General features: G+C 33.9%; 3 protein-coding genes and 1 non-coding gene across 6 annotated transcripts; 2 read left to right on the forward strand and 2 right to left on the reverse strand.

The window, feature by feature from the left end:
* Positions 1–568: 568 nt before the first annotated feature.
* Positions 569–17,739, reverse strand: LOC106651180. Of its 2 annotated transcripts, none has more exons than XM_014369579.2 (4): positions 17,650–17,739; positions 1,552–1,778; positions 1,301–1,441; positions 569–880 (listed from the first exon to the last, which is right to left on the reverse strand). In XM_014369579.2, the coding sequence occupies exons 2-4, from the start codon at positions 1,768–1,770 to the stop codon at positions 662–664; spliced, it is 579 nt and encodes a 192-aa protein (XP_014225065.1). In that variant the 5' UTR covers positions 1,771–1,778; positions 17,650–17,739; the 3' UTR covers positions 569–661. The 2 variants fall into 2 exon arrangements, with proteins under 2 accessions (XP_014225065.1, XP_014225066.1); XM_014369580.2 differs by lacking the exon at positions 17,650–17,739 and adding an exon at positions 3,246–3,536.
* Positions 13,720–17,032, forward strand: LOC106651178 (facilitated trehalose transporter Tret1). 2 transcript variants are annotated; one of them, XM_014369578.1, is made up of 4 exons: positions 13,720–13,736; positions 14,909–15,011; positions 15,092–15,507; positions 15,754–17,032. In XM_014369578.1, the coding sequence occupies exons 2-4, from the start codon at positions 14,942–14,944 to the stop codon at positions 16,654–16,656; spliced, it is 1,389 nt and encodes a 462-aa protein (XP_014225064.1). In that variant the 5' UTR covers positions 13,720–13,736; positions 14,909–14,941; the 3' UTR covers positions 16,657–17,032. The 2 variants fall into 2 exon arrangements, with proteins under 2 accessions (XP_014225064.1, XP_014225063.1); XM_014369577.1 differs by lacking the exon at positions 13,720–13,736 and adding an exon at positions 14,033–14,072.
* Positions 17,740–18,381: 642 nt separating the features above from the next.
* LOC106651154 (cytochrome P450 4c3) lies at positions 18,382–22,733 on the forward strand. The gene is made up of 11 exons (XM_014369542.2): positions 18,382–18,660; positions 20,563–20,769; positions 20,945–21,130; positions 21,191–21,260; positions 21,367–21,493; positions 21,556–21,601; positions 21,662–21,768; positions 21,910–21,978; positions 22,057–22,231; positions 22,304–22,483; positions 22,567–22,733. Exons 1-11 carry the CDS (start codon positions 18,411–18,413, stop codon positions 22,731–22,733), a joined length of 1,584 nt encoding a protein of 527 aa, XP_014225028.1. The 5' UTR covers positions 18,382–18,410.
* Positions 19,062–19,134, reverse strand: Trnav-aac. The gene has a single exon. It is a non-coding gene; the product is annotated as a tRNA-Val (tRNA).
* Positions 22,734–24,221: the final 1,488 nt, after the last annotated feature.

Genomic DNA, 24,221 nt, shown 5'->3' on the forward strand with positions numbered 1-24,221 from the left:
AGTTGCACAGAGGAGCGAGCGTCATTCTGCATTATAATCCGATTGCTAATGTGTGAAAACTGATTAGTTTCGGCCAATCCGCCCTGGGGTGTAATCCGACGGATGCTGAAAGATGAAAAGCAGATTACACGCGCTGTAATTCGCTTTCGACTCTGCATTGGCATGGATAAAACTGTTTTTTGCGCTTGGGAGGGGGGACAAAATGGAAAGACGAGATATCGATGCTTGCCTACGCACCCTTCCATCCTGCAGCCGGCTCGACATCAGAGACTCGCACCGAGATAAAGACGGAGCAAATAAATACTGCACCAGCCAATTTGTCAACAAGATCGAGATAACATCTTCAGCGCCTACCTCTTGCCTGTTACGTTTGGCCGCACACGAGGGATATGCCATGTTTTGACGCGTAACATCTGAACGCTCGGATATTTCGTGATTCAATTGCGCAACTCCGCTCTTACGAATCTACATTCTTTTTGTTACGACGCTGGATCGACCTGAAAAGCTCAAATTGTAAGAATTTACACTAGGACATTTTTCCGATAATAATTTCTTTTATTGGCCCGAATTCATATTCGAAATTAGATTGAAACATTCTATTAAGTTAAGTAAGTTTGAACCATTTTCTTATTCAGAAAAACAGCGTCGTTTCTTTCTTGTTTTAGATGCCATAATAGGTTCCGTCGATTTTCCTGCTGTAACCCGGATTAGTTCGATCGGTATGGGGTCCTTCGATGGCTAACTGAAGACTGCTCGGATGTATCCTCTTTCTTGCACTAGCTTCTAATCCGCTAGACTTTCCAGAAGTTAAGCTTCTTTTTGATTCGATTTCAGCGTATTTGATTTCGTGGCCAAGTGGAACTGATGGTTTTGAATAAACCTGTTGGGGTAGATTAAATTGTATATAAAATTAATTTTTCTTATAATGATATTCTCGACGCCCCAATAAAGTATTACATCGAACTCGTAGCAGAGCTTCAGAGCTCTATGCACTAACTACAAATTTATTTACAAGCACAAAAGATGAGAATTTTTCATTCGTGCAAGTATCAATTCGCGTTAGGGACAAACAAAATTGCTATTTAATCTGTCTCGTCCATCTTAAAATGGTAAAAAAATTGCACGTAAATTAATAAGTATAATCCCTCTTGAATTCAAACAAAATAACTAATAATAAGAACTTAAAAATTCTGCCTGATAATTTCACACTCTTAATTTTACTGTTACCGAAAAAGGTTATAGACAAGAAAAATGAATAATTAGCTTTAAAGTAACTTGAAATAAAAATTAAATTTGTTACCTTTATTTGATTGCGCAACTGACGCCAAGTCTCTTTATCAATCGACTCTGGTTGGATAGCCGTGTACATTTTTGGTACAAATAAATCTTTGTCGTGGTAATAAATCGAAGATAACATAAAATCGAGTGAATCTTTTGGAACCTGTTAAATTAAGATGCAGTTTGGAAATTTTTAACAAACGTGCCAATAAGATGGTAAAAAAAAATATTTAAATGAAAAATACATCAATCTATGTAAATTTTATGCTCCACCTTATCAGATCTGTAGCGGCAGTCTCTACGAGCTGTGCTCAAAGTTTGATGCGCGAACAGACGTTCGTGTGTTTCGATCTTCGAGTTGATGCGCTCCTCTTCTTGGCAAACATCTTTAACGATTTCATGTCCATGGACTAACCACTTGCCCTCCCGAGATAAGTCAGGCAACGAGTAGGGATTTCTTACGGATTTTACTATGAGCCCTGAGGAACACATGTTGATATCTGCAAAAAACCGATGTAAAGTTGCCATAAAAAATATTCTACATTGGAATTGATGTATTTTTTATTCATATTAAAAGTAAACTTATAATTCAATGTATATTTTTTGTTCAGAATTTCTGGTAAAAATCAGCTTATATAAATTAGAAAAAATGAATTGAAATTATTTCTTGTTGTTATATATTAAGCTTTAATGGATGTATGCTCCCTAAATGAAAGGCTATGCACATTATGAAAGTTATATCACGGTAGCTGTAGGACGAGTGAAAAAACACCTGAGGAGTTTTATTTTGTGTTGGTAATCCGGTTAAGCGAATGCACGCGTGTACGTCAGTGGCATGCGATGCGTAAAGAAATGCGAAATCAATCTTGGCTCGCCATTAATTACTGGTACTTAATCCCATCAGGTCGCAGTGCGCGTGTGCTCGCGCGCAGGAAAATTACCCTCTATCGGCAACGGCGCAACACAATGCACAAGTGTACGTTGGGCGCGCGTAAGAAAAGTCGGAAGGGCATACGCGGGCCACACGGAACGCCATCGGATTTCGAGGCACTGCTCGGCATTGCACCTATAATAAGGCCGGCGGGTGGCCGAATCGCGCCTACTCGCACGAGATGCGGTGGAGGCCAATATTACGGCTCGAGTAATTTATGCGTCAACGATCGGTGTGAGAACACGTGCGCGACTGCATGCGGAGCGGCTCGTGCGGCTCGTGCCGCTGCCGACGACGCGTGGGATCGCACGGGCTCCTTTCGGCAAATGCCTCGTTTTATTTATATTGTATTGTAATATATGTTTAAAGGCGATTTTGTTGGCGCAACCGCGCGCACGAAGCCAAGAATAATATAAGGGATTGGCTGGAGCCGCATCGTCGCTCCTCGCTCTACCGATGCACAGGCCCGATCCTATTTAGCTGCGACTAGTTACTTGGCTCCCTTACCCATAATGAAACTGCAGGCAAGAAATCGTGCCCAGTGAATTTTATTAATGCTTCGTACAGATCGGTTTTTAACTTTGAATTAGCCACGGAAATTTTTGCTGGTCTAGCTCGTCCGGCTCAACTTGAACCGATCTTGCCGAAGCCTGATGCAACCTTTTCTCTGTGCATCCGGCATCTTTTACATGGAAACTGGATTAGAGCCTAAGCTGCGTGGATCAGAGCAAAAAGTCTCTGCTGTTGCACTGCCTCGTCAACTGAAATCTACACGTTTATAATTATACCTTTGGTAAGAGCTAGGCATCGATGATCGCAAAAAAGCTCTTGACAAAGCTTCCAATCACGGATAATTAATTAAAATGCATTGATTCATCGTGCTGTTTCGTGGCACGCTGCCTCGCTATATTTTATCTAAAATGAAGACAAACTAATGAATCCGTTTGTTTATCTTTGAATGGGCTTTGATCTGTCTATTATTTCGCTCTCAAAGTTTGATTCAGGCGTAAAGCAAAAAAAAATGTAAACATCTAACCTCAAATCTGACGGCTGAATCCAAGTTTTTGGGGAATAAAAGACGATGAATTTGGCTTGGCAATGTCGGTCGAAAAGTAATCAGTAGCCGAGTATAGGTGCGCTGTTAAAAGGACATTGCGGTGCTTAGAGGTGAGTCAACACAGGTTGAATTGGCGTAGGTCGAGAAAGCGAGGAAGCGTCTCGGGGGCCAACATCGCGGGCTACTCGCTTTGAGCTTGCTTATACACGGCAAACCTCGTGCACCCTATAACATGTAGAATGTGTACGATAAACAAGGACCTAGTGGTATATACAGTGATCGATGTTGACTCAAGACGTGTGCGAGCGCTTGGAGGATCCTTCGCCACGTGTGTACACACATGTTCCCCCCCGCGCACATACGCGGCGCACACAAATACACGAATCCGCAGTAAGGCAGAGAACGACGACACATTGCACATTGCAGAGCATTCGGCAAACGCACGCGTCTTCTGTGTGTGTGTGTGTGTGTGTATATTATGTCCGCGTGTGCCGCGTTAAAGCCTCTGCTACCCGGACTTTGACACGCGCCCTCAGATTACGCGATTACGCGTGTCATCTTCTCGCACGCGCTCGCGACTCTCTCTCTCTATCTCTATATTTCTCAAGGGATTATCTAAAGTTAATAATAATAACAATCAACTTGCGTAAGACAACTCGAAAGTGCACTGATTCCGAGCATATGACTAGTCGAGCACGATTCGTTAAAATAGTCCCAGTTGCGCTGCGATTTATAAAATCGCTAAAGAAATACTTATTTTTTTACTTTTTTCACCCTTCGATGTTCGTGACACCTATAAAATACTCACTTTATCACATCACTTATTACCAACTTTTTTGACTGCTTTATATTTCTCTCTTTTCATTCATCTAATAGGAGCTAAGAACAAGTAAAAACAAACATTCGAATAATCATGATCAATGAGCTCTACATTTTCAAAAGTTTTCAAGGAACTTTTACACGGTTTAGTGAAATAAATATATATAGCAAATATATTTAGAAAAATATTGATTTTTTTTACGTTAACATTATCCGAAGATAACTAAGTAAAGTTTTCTATCTGGTAATTCTGAATGACCCTAAACTTTGAATACATTTTCAGATAATTTTGAAATATCCAGCATACAAAAACCTTTTTCTCCCTTCCTTATTTTATTTTTATGGATTCATGCGTTTATGAACGAGTGTCACACATAAAACGAACGTGTATTCATCTTTTTTTTCACCTCGAACTCGATTCTGCTCTATATAATGCGCAAATACTGACAATAACGTGCACGTAGCTCCAGAACCACACCTTCAAGGGTATGATATTACTAATATTTGCCCTGACTTCATCCCTATATGCTATCATACAGGACTTGAGCCTCAAACGCCCAATGTGATGTGGTGGTGTACCACTGCATGGACATGACGTACGGATGCTCGCTATAAAGGCCGATATTACCATTTAAATATGTTCTATGCGTATAACGTATATGCGCATACATAAACGGACACAAAATGTGTAATTTTTCGCAGTAGTGAAATATCTATTGTTATTTAGAAGGTTAATATAAGAAAATGCGTAATATATTTTGTTTCATAGACCTTATCAACGATTTTTGCATTTATAACTCAAATTTGAACTCGATTTTAAAATAAAATTGGTCTAATCATTGTCATCAGTCAATTTATAAATGTAGGTAGTAAAATTGGGTTTATAGTAAGTAAATCAATGTCTTTCGCGTGAAGGAAAGTTATGTTATTTTTACCTACCAGTAAAAATGTAGTGTAATACGATTGTGAAAAGCAGTAAATGTGTAAACAACACATCGACCCACTGCAAACGATGAAATATTGCCATACTGTCACTTTTGTATGGGATAAAATATATAACGTATATATATTTGTGTTTATAAAAGGAGCTAGGTCCCCAAATACACGCCCTCGAAGGGTGCACCAAAATTCGTTTTTATTTTTTATTTTGAAAAAAATTAGGAAAAGCAAATATTGATGGGCAGACTGTTGAAATCATAAACTATTTAACCAATTGCAACTATCATCATTTTAAAATATAGAAATGTTATAAAAAAAACTAAGATACCTGCCAAGAAAAGCTTGACATTTCTACGGCTCCGTATGTACTTTATTGAATTTTCATTCGGTAAATATTACTGGAAAAGTCATTTAAAAAAGTTATTTTATTTCGAACTTTTCTGGATGGGTAAATTATGATTATTCGTGTAAACGATTCTCATTCGATTCTTTTTTCCTGAAATAAAAATCAATTCAATATAAAAATAAGTTAAATTTAAAATGAAAAACTCGAGTTGACGAAATTCAATTTAACCCTTTAACGCCCAGACGGACAGAACTTTTTTATCTATTGTAGTCTGCAATTAAATCATCTGATCGGAGCGAGTAAAATTCTTGAGTACCCATTTTCTATGTAAAATTTAATGTACTTTTTGAATATGGGTTTATAATTAACATCTGGTAAATATTAAAAAAGTTATAAACAATTTACTGCGAAAAAAGGGGTTTTGAATCCTGAAAAAAAAACTGATTCAAATTTTTTTTATGAAAGAGACTTAGACTGTGGCCAATAATACTCAAAATTGTGAAATAGTAACCTAAAGTTTAAAGTACCGTAGTTGGAATTTGAATATTCAATAACTTTTTTTTCTCATATTGATCGTTTTCGAATAAAAAAGTACATTTTTTGGAACATGTTGGTAATTTTTTTTGGAAAAGTGTATTTTTTGGAGTCTACCATTTTTAATATTTAAAACCTACCTACGGTACTTTAAATTTTATGTTATTATTCCACAGTTTTGAGTATTATTGGCACAGTTTAAGTCTCTTTCATTAAAAAAATTTGAATCAAAGTTTTTTATCAGGATTCAAAATCGCGTTTTTTCGCAGTAAATTGTTTATAACTTTTTTAATATTTATCAGATGTTAATTATAAACTCATATTCGAAAAGTACATTAAATTTTACATAGAAAATAGGTACTCAAGAATTTTTCTGGTTCCGATAAGATGATTTAATTACAGACTGCAATTGAGAAAAAAAGTCTGTCCGTCTGGGCGTTGACGGGTTAATTCAATTCAATTTTATGTGCATATTATGATACGCTTGCAAAAACTTGAGAAAATCAACTGATTTTTAGGTCGACTTCATGTGTTTATAATAAATTTTCATTTATCAAAAAAAAGTTGATACAATAGAAGCAAGATTACGAGTCAAATGAACTTTATACACAATCAATTGGGGTCGCGCATTCCACGCTCTGATTCGTTGTAAACTCAGGCGCTGAAAAGACTCGTGACTGTGATTCGGAATAATGACTTTGGCAGCCGGCGTCTATTACAGAATTTGAGCATGTGTACTTATAGAGGCGATTGGCGAAGGGTGAGCCGAAACGAGTCCGAGATATTTAAGGCGACAGGTGGTGCGTGATATCTAGTTAAATGCATGAACTCGGAAGTGTAACGAATCGATTATAATGCGATGCATTTTTTATTAGGCTATGCATATAAATAGCAAAGAGTACATAGAACTAACTAGACATTTTGTCAGCTCAAGTCATTGACACAATCGCGTCTGAATCTAGTCACCCGTCGAGACTTCAAGTACTTTTGTGACGAAAATATTTCTTATTTATATAATTTGACCGCGATAATCTGTTTGGACCCGATAGCGGTACCCGACCGAATTCATAAATCGAACTTCACGAATGCACTATTCACAAATCGACTTTCAAGAAAATCGAATTTCACGAAAATTTTACTTCACGAAATGTATCAATTGTCATATGAATAAATTGTATTTATATTTTCATTCATCCCAATACTAATACATGACAAGCATATACTCAATGATTATTACTTTTTTACCATCTCATTAAACAACACCATTGGAGTTATCATGAACAACCCAAAAATAATCGTATCAAAATAAGTACATGCAGGTTATATTTATTATCGGTCACGTGGAAAAGATACAAATAATTATTACGGCTAGTTTTGTGCAATAAAATTTGCTTTGCTAGGCTCATTGTAGCTCATTGCATGGAGAAGGTGACGATGTGCCAATTATTAATTTCTATTTTTTAGACCGTGCATTAAACCGTAAACTGGCTAAAGCTAAAGATGTCAATGAAACACGGATTTATATTAACTTTTATTTTGGTGGAACTATTTTAAAATTTTCGTGAAAAGTGCATTTTGTGCAAATGGCACTATTTAGCTTTCTGTAATAGTACTTTCGTGAAATTCGATTCAAAAATTTGGTACGGGATCAATCTGTTTTGACGGTGTCAATTACTAAATATAATAATACTTGATATTTGATCTGAAAAATTGTCTAAAATTATAGTCCTGACAATGACTATTAATAAATGTGGTAACTTATCCCCTCATTGAACAAATTACCCAAATGAGTAACTCGATTATTTGAATGGCATAAAATATTATAGTTTTTTCCTTCCATATGTTACGTGGGATTAGTCAATAGAACACTTTTTTTGAACGTTTCATTCTATGGAAGTTGAAAAAATAATCCAATAATAATAAAATCGATTGTTAATAGAATTGTGCTTAGAGATAATTGAAATGACGTTTTTCCAGTAGGCCAAGCAGCTAAATAATTGATAGGAAATTGGTTAGTAGAAAGAAAAGGCTGCAGCTCATTATTAGTGCAAATAATCACCATCAAGACGAAAGTATCGAATAATTTGAAAAAATACGGCATTTCTGCCAATCCGGAAGAGCAAAGCTGCCGAGTTGGCACGAAATCCTATCATGTTTTAGCGCCTCACGTTTGTTTCCATTTAAATGGTAATCGAGTTCATAATGTAATTGTATATTCCCAAGTCTAAAGCCCTGCGTAGCGCTGCAAACTCACTTTCGGCTTCTCTCGCTCTCACGGGCGCCACCGCAATGCCGTACACAGCAGCGAGTCTATATCTCACGTAATATATATATATATATATATATATGTATATTTTGTATGTATATACATAGCTGCTGCATTGTTCACATTGTACTACGAGAGAGTTGTGTGCGAGCTCGCGCGCACGAGGGGGTCTATCTCCCTCTTTGGTGCATAAACATTCGGGAACAATCCGCGCGCCCACGCCTTGCCAAGCCAAAATCTCTAAGCCCGTTTTCATATTTTGCGAGCTGCAACAATAGCCCTGAGTACCAACGCCACCACCGCTTTATTTATATACCTATATATACATATGCACACCGTTATAAACTATACTCTATGTATATACCGCATCAGACACAACTTTGCCGAGAGAAAAAGCCCCAGTCCTCGGAATAGTGATTTTTCAAATAAAAAAAAATAAAAAATCAGCGCAGGAATCCTTACATCGTGCTTGATATTAATGTGGCAATTCCGTGGTGAAAAGTTGATACTCAATTGACAGCACGCCTCGATATCATTTATATTCAACTTGTTATTAAATTCAATCTAGTGAGAAATTTTATGATACGTTTTGTTATTATTGATGCTCTCTTATTAAAAAAATTTTGATTTTTGAGATATCTTTTGAATTTATCATGAAATGATCTTTTCACGGCTTAAACTGCTCAAATGCTATTAAAAGGTTTGTTTATCTATCGGGAGCATTGAAGAAATTTTACGAGTCACATCATGGTCACATCGCATGGCAAGTCTAAACGAGTGAAATGAGTTCGAGCTTGGTACGAACATGGCTTGTGGGTAGACTAAAATTAAAATAATTGCGTGTAGTTTAGATTTTCAGCAGCAATACAAATTCGAGATTGCAAAAAAAGTTGTAAAATGTTTAGTAGCCGTGCATTGCCAATTTATAGCGTGCGAAGAGGAGCTGAAGCTGGTTGCACCTTGCCCTTTGTGTCCTTCATCATCTTACTCGCGGCGTACTTGCCACCTCCTCCTTTTTCTCATACATATTCATCAAAGGCTAATTAATCATCGCGCCCTAGGCTGCCAGTAGCGAAGCTACAGCATACAAGGCGCTCCCGCCAGCAGTGCGATCTACCCAGTGCAGTCGCGTCCCACCCTCTTTTTCCATCTCGCTCGTTGTAGCGCGCAACCGTAGCATCCCAGCCGCGTTAAAACATATTTATATACATGAATGTGCTGTACAATATTATACATGCACAGACAATGCAGGCGTGTGTGCGTGTTTGCCACCGTCGCAGTGGTAAAGAGTAGTCGTTGTCGCCGTCATCGTTGTTTACAGTGACTCTCATAAATAACCAGCAAAACTTCCAGATGTCCCAAACTTGAAATGTTCGTGGCTTAAAACGAAGAGAAAAAATAATAATTTATTTTGTCTCTGCAAATATTTCCGAGAGTAAATAACTTTGTGGGCACGAGTTGATAATCGCATATACGCTTCCATTTTTTCATTTTGAGTAATGGTGCGTGTAACGAGCGAACTGTGCACGGGCCCCGTTACTGATCGACGACTGACTCCCATGCGCGTCGCGCGTGCTGGAGCTTTAAGCTCTCATCTATTTTCTACATAACGTACTCCAATCATTGACATTTATTATATTAGCTAGTTTTTATTCATCAATTGTTTGTCTATCGAATTTTGATTTTTTTTCTCATTTCGGGGCAAGCATTTTTCTCAAGTGTACGGCGCAAACATAGATCGATGGCCTAATTATGTATGTCTATTACGCAAACTGCGATGGTTTTGAGCGCAACATTGTTTGGAGTTTTTATCATTAAATTAGACCGAAACTAATTGGTAAACGTGGGAAATAACAGACATATTAACTTCTTAACATCTGAGAAAAACGTGATACTATTTGGCGTATATAATTAGCTCTCATTCATTGTAAGCTCGAGTTCTTACTCCATTGAAGTCATTGCTAGGGCTTTTTTTCGTAATCACATTTTTAAAAAGATAGCTAGTAATACAATTTTCCAAGTATGCGTCTAATATGCAAGTATGTGGGTGCATAAGTACAGTTGGCAAGGTATGAAGATGGAAAAAAAGGTTTTTACCTTATATTATCCATCATTTTCAACCCTACGTAAAATTTAATATGCAATGCAAGTGAACGTTAATCTTATTTAAATTTTTTATTTGCTTATTTATTATTGCCGTTTTGAAACTGTTTGCACATTTTGCAAAATGACCCATTGAAAAAAATCTTAATAAAAATTTTATGAATTGTTGATACTTTATGAGATTTACATAGATGAAAAATAGATGAAATATTTTCTCATCACTTTCTATGAGAGAAAAATATTCATTCAGCGGAAATATATTATCACACAAATAATAATTGCTTATGACTGCCGTTGGAATCAATAAAATTCAAAACTATTGCAAAATTAGCACATACTCTAAGAATACTCCACTCTTTATTTTTGATTTAAAATAAACATATACTATTTGAACTCTCTTCTTTGAAAATATGATCTGAATATATTGTTAGCTACTGGCATATCATTTATATTAGTTTTGTCTACACATACTAGCAAGTTATAGAAATAAATAAATATTAATTTTCAGAAGTTTAATCAATACTTTATTACTACAATGCGAGCCAAATCCCAGCTAAAAGCATCTTTTAATAATGTGACTAAGAATGAAGATTAGTGATCATTAAATCAAACATTCTGAAAAGTATCAAAACTATGTAGCAAGTATTCGAAAAATACTCAAAAACTTTATGTAACTCTCGTGAATAGCAAAATTGAGTTAGCCGAGACATTGCGACGACCAAAAGTTTTGTAAAAAAAGGTATAATCAAGGATAATATTAATAAATTAACATTATAATTATTATTATAAAAATCAAATTCATTAAAAAGGTTACAAAATGCGACTCTGATGTATTGACAAATAATTCAAAATTTCGTTAGAGTTCTCCTTTTGGTCTTAAAAGATGCATTACCAAAGATCATCCAGCGACTTGAAATTAAAAAAGTAACGACGTTTAAGCTTAGGGCCACTCATTTAAAAAAACACTTTTTCATTCGTAAAATTATGCTAATCAATTTCAGATCCCTGATCACTTGAAGTATAGTTTGTACCGTAACCATCCGATTTAACTAATGAAGTTTACAGATGCTTAAGAGAATAAAATATGAATGAAACTTTAATCTAATTTGTCGGCTATTTTTCGCCTTTTTCCGCTAGTTTGCAGTTATAGAAAAAAGTATACCTTGAAATGAGTGACCGAATTTTTTCATTACTTATTATGCCCCAACGACGAAGAAAATGTTTATTATAAGAATGTTTTCGACGAAAAAAACATTCTTGAATGAATCAACATGATCTAATAATTTAGATAATTTTCCAAGATGACGGTAGATCACTGCACTGCGATTTTCTAAGTTAAATACATATTTTAGGTAATTCGACCTCTTCGATGAAATTTTTCGTTGGGTTCTTGGATAGATTATAACTTATTCCATAAGGTACGTACGCGGGGGGGGGGGGGGGGGGNGGGGGGGGGGGGGGGCACAAACACGCTACTAGCGTACAATGGGTGCAGTATGGGCTAATATATTGTTTGTTGACAAATGAGCAGTCCCTTGACAAGAGATGATCTTTACATTGCACACAAGAGACTTGCGATCGACATATGGCCTCACAAACCACACGCAAAAAAGTAGCTTTTACTATCGCTCTTAAAACCCCCAAGCTACCATTAGTATTATATTATTTTAAAATTTTTTTATAATTTAATTATTACCCTGAAGTATGTATTTAGCTTAATATTTTTTTCATTATGATAAAAATATGTTTCTTCAATTATTAAGATACTTGGTGCACAATTTATTTTTATTAGTCGAGGAAATAAAGCATTCAACCTCCGATTTTTGAACAGTAAGTCGGATTGAGATGCGGTTTTCGGCATTCGATTGGGGAGAGCGTCTAGAAACTTTGTGAACAAAATTTATGAGGAACAAATGAAAATTTGCATCCGTGGATGAAATAAACGTTTTTTAGAAATGCATCTTGAACTCGCAGTTTTGTCAATATGTGTATTTCGCTAAATATTCATTAAATAAAGGTAAAAATGAGTCTAATTTCTGCACTCGGGGGTTCCTGGGGTCGCTGAAAACGAATATCACAACGAAAATGTACCACGATATACCTGGGGCTCAGGGTGACCCTTGTATACCTCGTATCCTGTTTAATTTTGTATAAATACACAAGATTGAGTAAACAAATACGATGTCAAAGAAAAAAAATGTTAATTGTTGTGGCGTTCCACATTGCAAAAACATTCAGGGAGGAAAATTTATGTCGTGCCGACATGGCCGACACTCGTGTCTTTTTCCGCACACTCGTACCCAAAAGCGCCTTTTGGGCACTTGTTGCATAAATAACTATTTATGGTACACTTTTTTTGGTACATACGTGGTTTAAACGCCTTAATGTGTCTTATGTCACTTGTGTCATGATAGTGTATTATGCAGAGGGTGCCGATGTGCTTTTTCTGCAAAATGAGGTAATCGCAGCACGAGACGAAGGCGAGTGATGTAACGAGTTTTGCTGGAATTGCTTATTCACATAAGTTGCATACAATATTTTATAACACAAGAGCCTAAAACTAGCGGCAAAGTTGCGATTTTTAGGTTAGAGTTCTAAATACCTAAATATAGTTATTGGTTATAGTTTCTTGGTTGAATGTCAATAAAAAGATAGTTATTGAAAATAAAGGTACATACACCATCGGGCAGCCTTCTAGTGCATTCAATTTTTGTTAGAAGCAAAAAATCAAATTTATTTATAAAATAGACCAGATTTCTAGAGCTTGAACTATTTTCAGGGTGAAAAGTTGAAAATTTTAAAAATGGGGTTCTTTAAAATAGTAAATTATCCAACGTGTGGGAATATGCTTTTTCTAAAAACGAGTTTTAATGTAAAGCTTATTTACACAAGTTTCATACAATATTTTATAGCACAAAAGCCTAAAACTAGTGACAAATAGTAATATAAAAATAATAACAATAGCCTTTTTTAGTTTAAGCTACTGTACATTTTATCCCCTTTAAAATAAAAAAGAGAATAGAGAATCCACCGTAGTTTTTGAGACATGTGCTGTCGAAAAAACATGGTTTCGAGAAAAATGCATTTAAAGTTTAAACTGTCATTGAGAGTCGCGCAAATACTTTCAATCCTAGCTTTGAATGACTTAAAATTTGAATTAGCACACTAGATTTGAGGAAGGGATATTTGAAAGTATAAGTAATTCGAAAAGCATAAAAATTCATGTCTCATGAACAGCTATTATAAAAATAGTAATATGTTTCGTTCTTTATCTGAAAATCGTTTTATATTTCTTGGAAACTGTTCACTAAGACGATAAAATGCAAATAGTACTTTCAACATAATAGCTTTTTAATTGATCACCGATTCATTTTTGGACGAATACCGATTTTTCTAGTTTAGATCAGTCGACTTATGAACTCAGCATTGTTCGGACATAAAGTTAACTACAATTTTTTCATTTGTAAGTTTTTACAATAGAAGCATTTTGAAAAATTTGTTGTCTATAATCTTTAGTATTTAGTTTTGTTACTAAATAAGAAACTTGAATGAACAGTATAGGTGATTCAGCTCGGTGATAGGTGTAAAAACTAAGTAAACATCGTATAATTATTACGTATATCTTTTCGACAAAATATTTACAAGACTCTAGCAGACATGATTATGAATAAAAACTGGATAATAATTATATATTAATCGACGCGCGCGTCTGTAAGTAATAATTTTCTAATGTACGTCGCTATTTGATATTTTTTGAGTATCATCATGTATAATATATTAAATATTAGTGAATATTGAAGTAAGTAGTAAAAATCGATTCCTTAACTCTTATCATAATTAGGTTCGATGCAAGCACTGAGTCCAATTAGTAATTATAGCATGCAAACGACAAGTGATCAAACGTTGATTCTCTGTATTATAAAATATTTTGTTCATGAAAAAATACCCTCATTAATTATATAATAAGGTTAAGATTTACTTTAATATTTTTCTAATGTCACATTAATCGCACTTATAAATGCTCATTTATGCGTGTTTAATTAATTCAATTTCATCGTTCAGTATTAAATCACTTTGAAACTGCTGTCAAGTCAAAAATAAGCTTCCGATGAAGCGCAATTTCCAAAAAAAAATTATTCGTCGGCGCACAAAAGGCAAATGTTGATTTATCAATAGATAATAAGCAGAGCTACTGTACATAGTACGAAAGCAAGCGATTAAAAGTTTTCAGCTGCGGAATCATTCACATGTTATTTTTCAATATTAGATAAAAACGAATTTGTAATTTAATACTAGTTTTCTGATACATTGCGAAACATCATTCAGTAGAACGAGTCTCTATTCAAAATCCGATTAATTAAATATCGCTGTAAAATTCAAGCCCTCGTGAGTAAATATTCCTGTTTCTCAAGATAAGTTCTGTGTGTATACAAAGCTATATTATTTTTCATAAAAGCGACTATTTATAAAGTAATCTCTCGATAGAATTGATTTTCATTTGTGACTCGGCATTTATGGTGTTCATACTCAGATAAGTTTTTGTGCTAATAACATTTTATTGTTCAAGTGAAACGTTAAAGAACTGTTCGAGAAGGAGATAATTAAAAAATTAATAGTTTGAATGTTCATTTGTAGTGAATAAAATTATTTTGAGGAAAAACAAGAAAAATGGAGTCGGAAAAAAGATCGAACCTCAGCAGGGTTCAATTGTACCCGCAGTACCTTACCGGCTTGGGTAGTAAGTTAAAACGATAATCTATCATGTTTCACTCAACTTCATACTGTGTTCATTTAATTTTTGATCTTTTCGATCTCCAGTTTCCTTAATTATGCTTGAATTGGGCATAATGGTCGGATGGTCATCGCCTTACCTCGAGCGCTTAACTGGTATCAATGCTGAACCCTTTTATTTGACCGACGAACAAAAATCATGGGTAGCATCTTTATTAAATGCAGGCCGCTTTCTCGGAGCTTTAAGTGGGGCAATACTCATTAACTTTTTGGGCAGCAAAAATTGCCTTACGCTGTCAATTTTACCAACTGCCGGATGTTGGATACTGACAATTTTCGCTGATTCTTACATCTGGTTGTACGCAGCAAGGGCAATCGGTGGATATGGTTTAGGATTAACTTATAGCTGTATGGCTCTGTACGTTGGAGAAGTGGCTTTGCCAGAAATCAGAGGTGGTTTGATTTCTATCGCTATGTCTGGCGGTAGTTCGATCGGTGCTGTGGTAAGTGCTTTTTATCCAATTTCATAAATTTTTTTTTTGGCAACTTGTTGATTAACAATTATTCATGTCGTTTGAATAAAAGTATATGTTTCAAAATAATTTAACGTAAAGTGAAATTTACAATATTTGCAATAATCAGTTCTTTTAATAATTAAAATGTGTACTAAATTTATTTCCGGTGAATAAGTGAATAATATGGCTCAAAAGTAAATATTTTCATGGATCTTTTTATTTTTTACCAATTAGATAAGCAGCGTTTGTGGGAGATACTATCCAATGCATTTAACTGCGGCATGCTTTCTTATACCATGCGCTATCGCGATTGTGTTGCTTGCTTGGTTGCCTGACTCGCCATTTGCATTGGCTAAAAAAGGTAAAGATGAAGAAGCCGAAGAAGCGATTGCTTGGTATCAACCAGGTCAAGACCCTACCCGAGAAGTGACCATTGTGAAAAACCTAGTGGCCAATGATAAATCTCTGACATTCAGAGAAAAAATAGAAAAATTAAAATCTCCAGCTGTGAAACAAGCCTTGATTCATATCTTTGCTTTATTTACTTTTATGCAATTGGCTGGTCTCAACACCATCATCTTTTTCATGCAAGAAATTTTAAGAAAAAGCGGAATATCCGACCCTGCCAGTATGGTGATCTATGTAAATATTACGAGCTTTTTCACGGGAATAGCATCGTGCATCTTAATTGATCGATTTGGAAGACGATTTTTGTTAATTTTGTCAAGTTGTGGAGTCGCGATGGCCATGGCTTGTCTAACTACCAACTCATATCTCATAGAGAATAATTATAACGTGAATAATAATCTGCAATGGCTTCCTGTGATTTCAATATTTTTGTACATCAACGCCTTTTTCGTCGGCCTCATGTGTGTACCGAGTACAGTTTTGAGTGAAATTTTCCCTTCGGATGTCAAAAGCATGGCAGGATGTTTTGCCAGCTTGGTTGGAGCATTTTGGTCTTTTATGGCAACGAAATCGTTCACACCGTTGATGGACATTATCGGGCCAGTTTATGTTTATGGCGCTCATGGTATATGTGCATTGCTGATTATTCCATACGTTTTAATATTTTTACCAGAGACAAAAGCCAAAAGCCTCAAAGAAATTCAAGATCAGCTGACGGGAGATTATTAATTGATTCTCTCCGAAATGTAGTTCAGTTTGTAGATAGTTATTAGTGTAAGAAAGTTCACTAAAATATGCGAATTTTTAAACATGACATGATCTTTAAATCGTTCAAGGTTTTTTTATAAATCTCAAAATAGTAACTTAAAAAAATAGATTTAAGTAATTTCACATCTAGGAAAAATTTAATTTTATGTATCTATAATTAATTTTGCAAGATAGATGATTGTAAATATAAGTGATGTTATATTTTTTACTCAATTTAATACATATATATAGGTTCTATAGGTGAGTTAGAATTATGTAATAGAAAAAAATTATAATTATGTGAATTAAATAGTACTTGAAACTTGATTTTACATGAAATAAAGTAAATGAACATTTATATCAATAGACTATTTATTTTAACTGCAATCATTTCATCAAGAACCTTTTTTTTTATAGTCGAGTACATTTTTTTTATAGTTCAGTTTCTAAGCTAAGCAGTAGCCTAGTGTTTGTTTATAAGAAATTACTATATGACTGAAGAAATGTAAAGTATATACAGCCATTGATTAATTGTTTTAAAAACGATTTTGCTCGATAAACACACGTATGTGACATTCAGTTCAGTAATGAATTTCGTAATAAGTTTGAAATAATTAAATTTGAATAGAGGAACTACTGATATGAAACACATGCCTATTGTATGGGGCCTTAATTCTTATCTCGAGATTATCATTACAATTTCCCACGTGCACGGTAAGCACTACACAGCACCAATGGTGATTTCACGCCCGCTCCTCGTGACATATTACACGAAAATTGGCAGTGACATACGAGGAGGCATTTCAGCTTTATCTATCAAAGAAAGCTATAGCGAACGAAGCTTTGATCTTATGCTTTTTCGGCCATTCGTGTGTACTACTCACGTGAAATTGGAAACTCCGTATTCAATTTTTCTACCTCAGTATTGATCGACAGATTAAAGTCTTGATTACACAAAATTCGAGATATGATTACCTTGAAAATTATTTTCTATAGCAATGTATCAAGTGAATCTAAAATTCTTCATACAAACAATTAGAACTTTAAAAACTCGATTACATTTACAAACATTCCATGTACGCGTTTCATTATACTTGAGTAGAACATTATCAGAGTCTTGTTGCTTTGGTAACCGTAAATAGCTATAAAACTATATGTACCTGCAGAAGGTATGTGCATACACGAATATTGCAGCGATATGAAGCCTACCAAAATTTTATTGATGGAATTATTAGAGGCTATGTTTATGTCCGAAGTGGTTATTTACTTTTATTTTTCACAAATACTCTATACATTAAAGTAATCAAAATATAGTAAATGACAAACAAAATTTTTTTGAGTTCCAAACTGAAATAATTAGCAACGAAATTTTTAAAATTGATTCACTGAAATGTTTATAGGGTTAATTTTTCAATTATTAATCTAATTCGATTAATTTATCGTTATTATTCATAGATCATATTTTTAGAGAGTACATTTATGAGGACATATAAAATATTTATTGTCGAAAATGTCCCGAAAGAAACCATATGCACTTTTACGAATGACACGTACGTATAAATATACTCGTTGAATAAATGTGGCATTGACACTTTTTTCGTTGTACGCTTCATTGCGTAAACTTAAACAAGAAAAATACCATGAGCTAAAATCGATACTGCACTTTTCAGTATTGTTAATTTTGTATATGGAAATACACGAATTTTTTCCAATCAATAAAGTAAATTTTTAAAATTATGCATTCTAAATGTATTTTTCGGGAACATTGTAATAAAATACCCATTTGCCTAACATGTACACACTGGGAATCTGAAATCTACAAATTGAAAATTGTTCTTATGTTAATATTTGGAGTTCTGTTAAGTAGAATTCTACAAAAGTGGTGGTGCAAAAAAAGACGTTTTTTGAAATATCTCGGAAAGATTCCAGGACCACTTTCAATGCCACTGGTAGGCAATCTCATACAATTGAGTTCTGATCATGCAGGTATAGAATTTGTCTTTATATTCAAAATGTTCTTTTATATATATCTTGATCTATGCACTATCGATTTTTGAATACAGTTATATTAAAAAAAGTACAAAATAAATTCAATAGCAAACATTATATTGCTTACAGATACCTTATGAATTACTCTGCATCTGTATTCTATAGTATCGTTCTATATTAGTATTCTATATCTATATATCTATAGTATTATATATCTATAGCAACAAATTTGAATGTTTTTTTTGTGTCTGAAAAGGACTTGAAAGTTATTTTTTGGTTTCGATTAAATTATTATCTATGCATTGATTTCATAATAGTAAGTAAAACTAAAGAAGATAGTTGGTAAAACTAAGAATTTCAAAAAATAAATAAATCCCACCTACATTTTCAAAAAAATATGTTTCCGCCCGGGATCGAACCGGGGACCTTCCGCGTGTTAGGCGGATGTGATAACCACTACACCACGGAAACACGATATAGTAGGTGGTGCTGGCAAAAAGTAGGTATTCAAAATAAGCAAAGTGTGTTGCTTTTTCGAAAGAAAATTATAATTACGAGGAATTTGAAACTGGGAAAGAAATTTTAAATTCGTTTTCGAAAAAATTGTTCAGAAAATATTCTTAGTATAAATCTCAAGTTCGAGTTTCAGTTACTTTCCAACACATGAGAAAATTTCAACATATTTTGTAAAAATAATTTTGATAATTCGTTTGTTTTACTCATAGAGCTATTTAAATCAGTAATTTATTATACATGTAAATTTAAAAACTAAAGAAAAATAGGTGTTTGTTTACGAAATATTATGTAACCATTATTGGAGACTGTTTTACATTATTATACGTAATGAAATAGAAGGCGCCACCTAACAGATTCAGTGATAAGCCATAGATCGCCAAAGAATATTCAAACCGTTGAAGATATATCGTATCTATCGTAGGTTAAACAGAAACTTGAACTTTGAATATTTTTTTTCATTTTTTAACAGAGAATGAGTTAAATTGGATAAGAAATCATAGTTTGATTATGGTAAAAAAAATACAAATAACGACACGAAATTTTTTTTGATTTCTTGAAAATGTTGTCCTCTTTAAATCCATATATACTATGATAAGATTCGAGTCAATATCGATTTACCAGTAGTATTTGAGCGCAACACTAAAAATTACTGAAAAAAATTGATTGTGTAAACGTGTCCATGGACTACAGTATTTTTTTATTGAAATTTAATATACACCACCGCATAGTACTCTTTTTAACGAGTTACTTAAAAAAAAAGAGCTCTCTACAATTTTTTTAACGCCCTGTAGATCGATTTGAAGGTACTATTTACAGTACGTAAATCCCTTGTTTAGCTGAAATCAACACGATTTTCTGGGCATTTTGCATACACAAATCGTACCTTCAAAACGACCTACAGGGCGTTAAAAAATCAAAGAGAACTCTATTTTTTTTTAAATTACTGAAAAGTGTACTTTGTGATGGCTTATGTTAGATTTCAATAAAAAAATTACTGTGATACTGGTACACGTTCAAACAATCAATTTTTTCAGTAATTTTTAGTATTGCGCTAAAATACTACTGGTAACTCGAAATTGACTCGAATCTAATCATGGTATATATGAATTTAAAGAGGACAAAATTTCCAAGAAATACAAAAAAAATCGTGTCGATACGATAAATATAGCACAAGATAGAAACATTTGAAAATCGACAAAATATTGATGAAATTTTTTGTTGCGATAATTTTGTTGCCGAGTGTATTATTCCAGTTTAAAAGGCTCACCATAAAATGTTTTTAATTTTTGAAAAAAATTTTAACACTGGTTTTTCGAAGATAAGATTACGAAAACTTTAGAAAGTATAATTTTAACGTCTTTAAATATGATTTGAATTTTTCAGAGCTTTTTACTCGATTGATGGGTATGAGATTAATGTGGGGAAGCCGAGAAGGTATTAATAAAGCCTGGGTTGGACAAATGCCTTATGTATTCCTCAGTAAAGCCTCTACAGTGGAATTGATTTTGGGAACAACTCGTCACATTGACAAAAGTTCAGATTATCAATACCTTCGACCTTGGCTTGGAACTGGTCTATTAACAAGTTCTGGTAAAAATCTTACACGAATGAAAATTATTTTGAGATCATATCTTCAGTTTTTACCATGTTGTACTTAAGCAAAAACAGTACATGCAGAAAATAATATTGAAGTGAGATCGTTTTAAGAATAAAAGTGTTTTAAACTCAATTAGATTAATTAGATTGCTGCAATAAATTTTTTCAGGGCCAAAATGGCATTCGAGAAGAAAAATTTTGACGCCAACGTTCCATTTCAATATTCTAGATGATTTCGTGCAAGTATTTGGTGAACAGACGGAAATATTGGTGAAAAAGTTAGTTTCAAGGATAGACGAACCGCCCTTCAATGTATTTCCTCTCATTACACTATGTACTTTGGACATAATTTGTGGTGAGATAAATTTCAAAAACTTAATTTTTCACCATTAATTATTTTTACTTTTTTTTGTAGAAACAGCAATGGGAAGACGAATTTCCGCACAGAATCGTTCTAATAGTGAATATGTAAAAGCCATTTTAGAGTAAGTCGATGAACATAATGAAATTATTTATCTAATAAATTTATACACCAACACATGTATTTATACCAATATTAATTAATACAAAAATTGAATTTTTTGACAATAGGATGGGTTACATCATCCAGACCAGACAAACAAGTTATCTTCATTCTATAAACGTTTTTTTCAGAATGTCTTCTCTTTACAAAAAACAAAAAAAATGCCTAGAAATTTTGCATAATTTTTCTAAAAAGGTACGATTGCCATTTACTCCAACATTAATTTTGAAATTAATGATTTTGAATTTGTTGAGTAGGTTATTGCAGAAAGACGCGCAGAAATAATGGGAAATCGAACGGAAAGTACGAGTTAAAGTTCTGATAAGAAGTTCTATAATAATTTTTTTGTTTCCTTTCTTTCAGTTAAAAAAAGGCTTGCCTTCTTGGATTTATTGATAATAGCTTCTGAAAATGGATCAACCCTATCGGACAATGATATAAGAGAAGAAGTTGATACTTTTATGTTTGAGGTTCGCAAATTAATCTTTACAGTTTTTAAAAAATTTTTTTTAATGAACTGCGGCGAGAATGAATATATCAATAACAACAGATAGTTAATGTTGACTTATACAATAAATTCATAATGTAAATAAGTTTTTATTAATAAAAAGGGACATGATACAACATCGTCTTCAGTTTGTTGGACGCTGTTTTTACTTGGTTGTCATTTAGATATCCAGGTATGAACAATGAAAATATTGAAACATTTCTCTGGGTCAACATATAACGGTTTCAAAAGGCATTTTTATAATTTTAAGGAAAAAGTAGTGAATGAATTAAATACGATATTCTCAGAGGGTGATCAACATAGACGGCCAACTATGCAAGATTTAAAAAATATGAGATACTTAGAAATGTGCATTAAAGAATCTTTGCGTCTTTATCCAAGCGTCCCGCTATTGGGTCGAAGAGTTGGAGAAGACATACAAATCGGTAAAAAATAATTTTGCACGTTTATAAGTATATATATTAAAAATGATGCACTTATTGATAATTTCACCACAGGAAAATATTTAGTGCCCAAAGGAAGTACTGCAACAATCATAATCCCTGCATTACACCGAGATCCGGAAGTTTTCAGTAATCCCGAAAGTTTTGATCCCGAACGATTTTCTCCGATGAATTGTGCTAAACGACATCCTTATGCATACATTCCATTCAGCGCTGGTCCGAGAAATTGTATCGGTAATGAGTCACAAGGCATCCAACTCGAACAGATATGCCGAGCTTGCCAGAGGCATTATTTTAATGAGTTATTGTTTTTATAGGGCAAAAATTTGCCATGTTGGAAGAAAAAGCGATCATATCGGCCGTTTTGAGGACGTACGTTGTCGAAGCAGCGGAACGTCGTGAGGATCTAAGTATTACGACCGAACTCGTCACTCGAGCTGAGAACGGTTTGCACATCCGAATTAAAAGAAGATCGACTCACTAGAAGATCGAGGGGTTATATTTTTTACGTACATTTTTACTCGAAACTTTGAAAAATAAAATATTGAATTCCTTACACTGGTAAATAAAAACTATGCATGATTTGAGTAATTGTATAAAAATTTCCCTTGACATGTACAAGCGCGTATATAAGATGAATGTATCAGTTACCGGACACGTAACGAACTTTTTTACTTTGATAGATTGAGGTCACTGTGCGCATTGTACTCAAAATGTTTCTTGAAAATTTTATGTTGCAGAGTGATTTTATGAAAAAAAACCTGAAATGCCCAGTAACTACAATACTAAGCGGTTTTGAAAATATGACTTAATCAATCAGAATATGTTAATATTTATTTAGACTAAAATTATCGCGGTTTTTTCAAGTATATAGACCTCGAGAGTGCGATCTGTATGCATTATAACAACATAATAATAGTAAATTACGATACAAGTGCCATAAGTAACACTTTTTGGTATGGCGTAGTTTAGGGCTCGAGCGCAGCGAGGGTCCTAATAGCTGGGCCGAAAAGTGTCCCCATGGCACGAGTATCGTACAACATTTTATAGCACTGTGTTAAGTTCACATTTATGCCCCCTTTTCCGAGCCATGAATCGCACTTTCTGGGAGCGCACTAGCGTATGCGAGTGTGATGCGAACGTAGCGGTGCCAGAATGTGCGACTTACACCACAGAAAAGCGTGCCATAAATGTGAAAATTGAATTACAAAAAAATGTTCACCCTAAAAAACATGTTTTTTAACAAACATTCCGCAACTTCAATTTTCATTGAAATTTTGTCCATTATCAATTGCTTATAGCTCCTTCAATTTTGATCGCATTGAGACGATTTTTCCTTGGTTTTCTTAGAATTTTTTTCAAGTTTCAAGCTATATTTTTAATTGGTTTTAGTAAAATTCAATTTGACAGTCGCACTTGAACGTAGCCCCTTAAATTACTGAAAAAAATCGATTGTTCAAACGTTCACCTGAACTATAGTCATTTATTTATCCAAATCAAATATACGCTATCGAAATCAATTCTTATTAAAGTTTTGAAGATATCGTTTAAAGTACACAAAATGCTTCGTTTAACCCGTTCACGCCCAAAAGGACAGAATTTTTTTCTCTTTTGTAGTCTGCAAATAAATAATCTTATCGGAGCGAAAACAGTTCTTGAGTACCCATTTTCTATGTAAAATTGAATGTACTTTTTGAATATCAGTTAATAATTAACTTCTGATAAATATTAAAAAAGTTGTAACAATTTACTGCGAAAAAACACGATTTTGAATCCTGAAAAAAAACTTTAATTAAAATTTTTTTATGAAAGAGACTTATAAACTGTGGCCAATAATAATGCATTTACTGCCCTTTCATAAATTGAGCTCAAAATTTTTATTTTTTGCATAATAAAAAAGTTATAACTACAGTTATAGCTATACTAGTTATAGCTAAAAAAAAACGTAAAACTTTTTGCAAAAAATCAAGTT

Source organism: Trichogramma pretiosum, unplaced genomic scaffold (assembly GCF_000599845.2).
Source record: "Trichogramma pretiosum strain Unisexual culture from Peru unplaced genomic scaffold, Tpre_2.0 scaffold8, whole genome shotgun sequence".
NCBI lineage: Eukaryota > Metazoa > Arthropoda > Insecta > Hymenoptera > Trichogrammatidae > Trichogramma > Trichogramma pretiosum.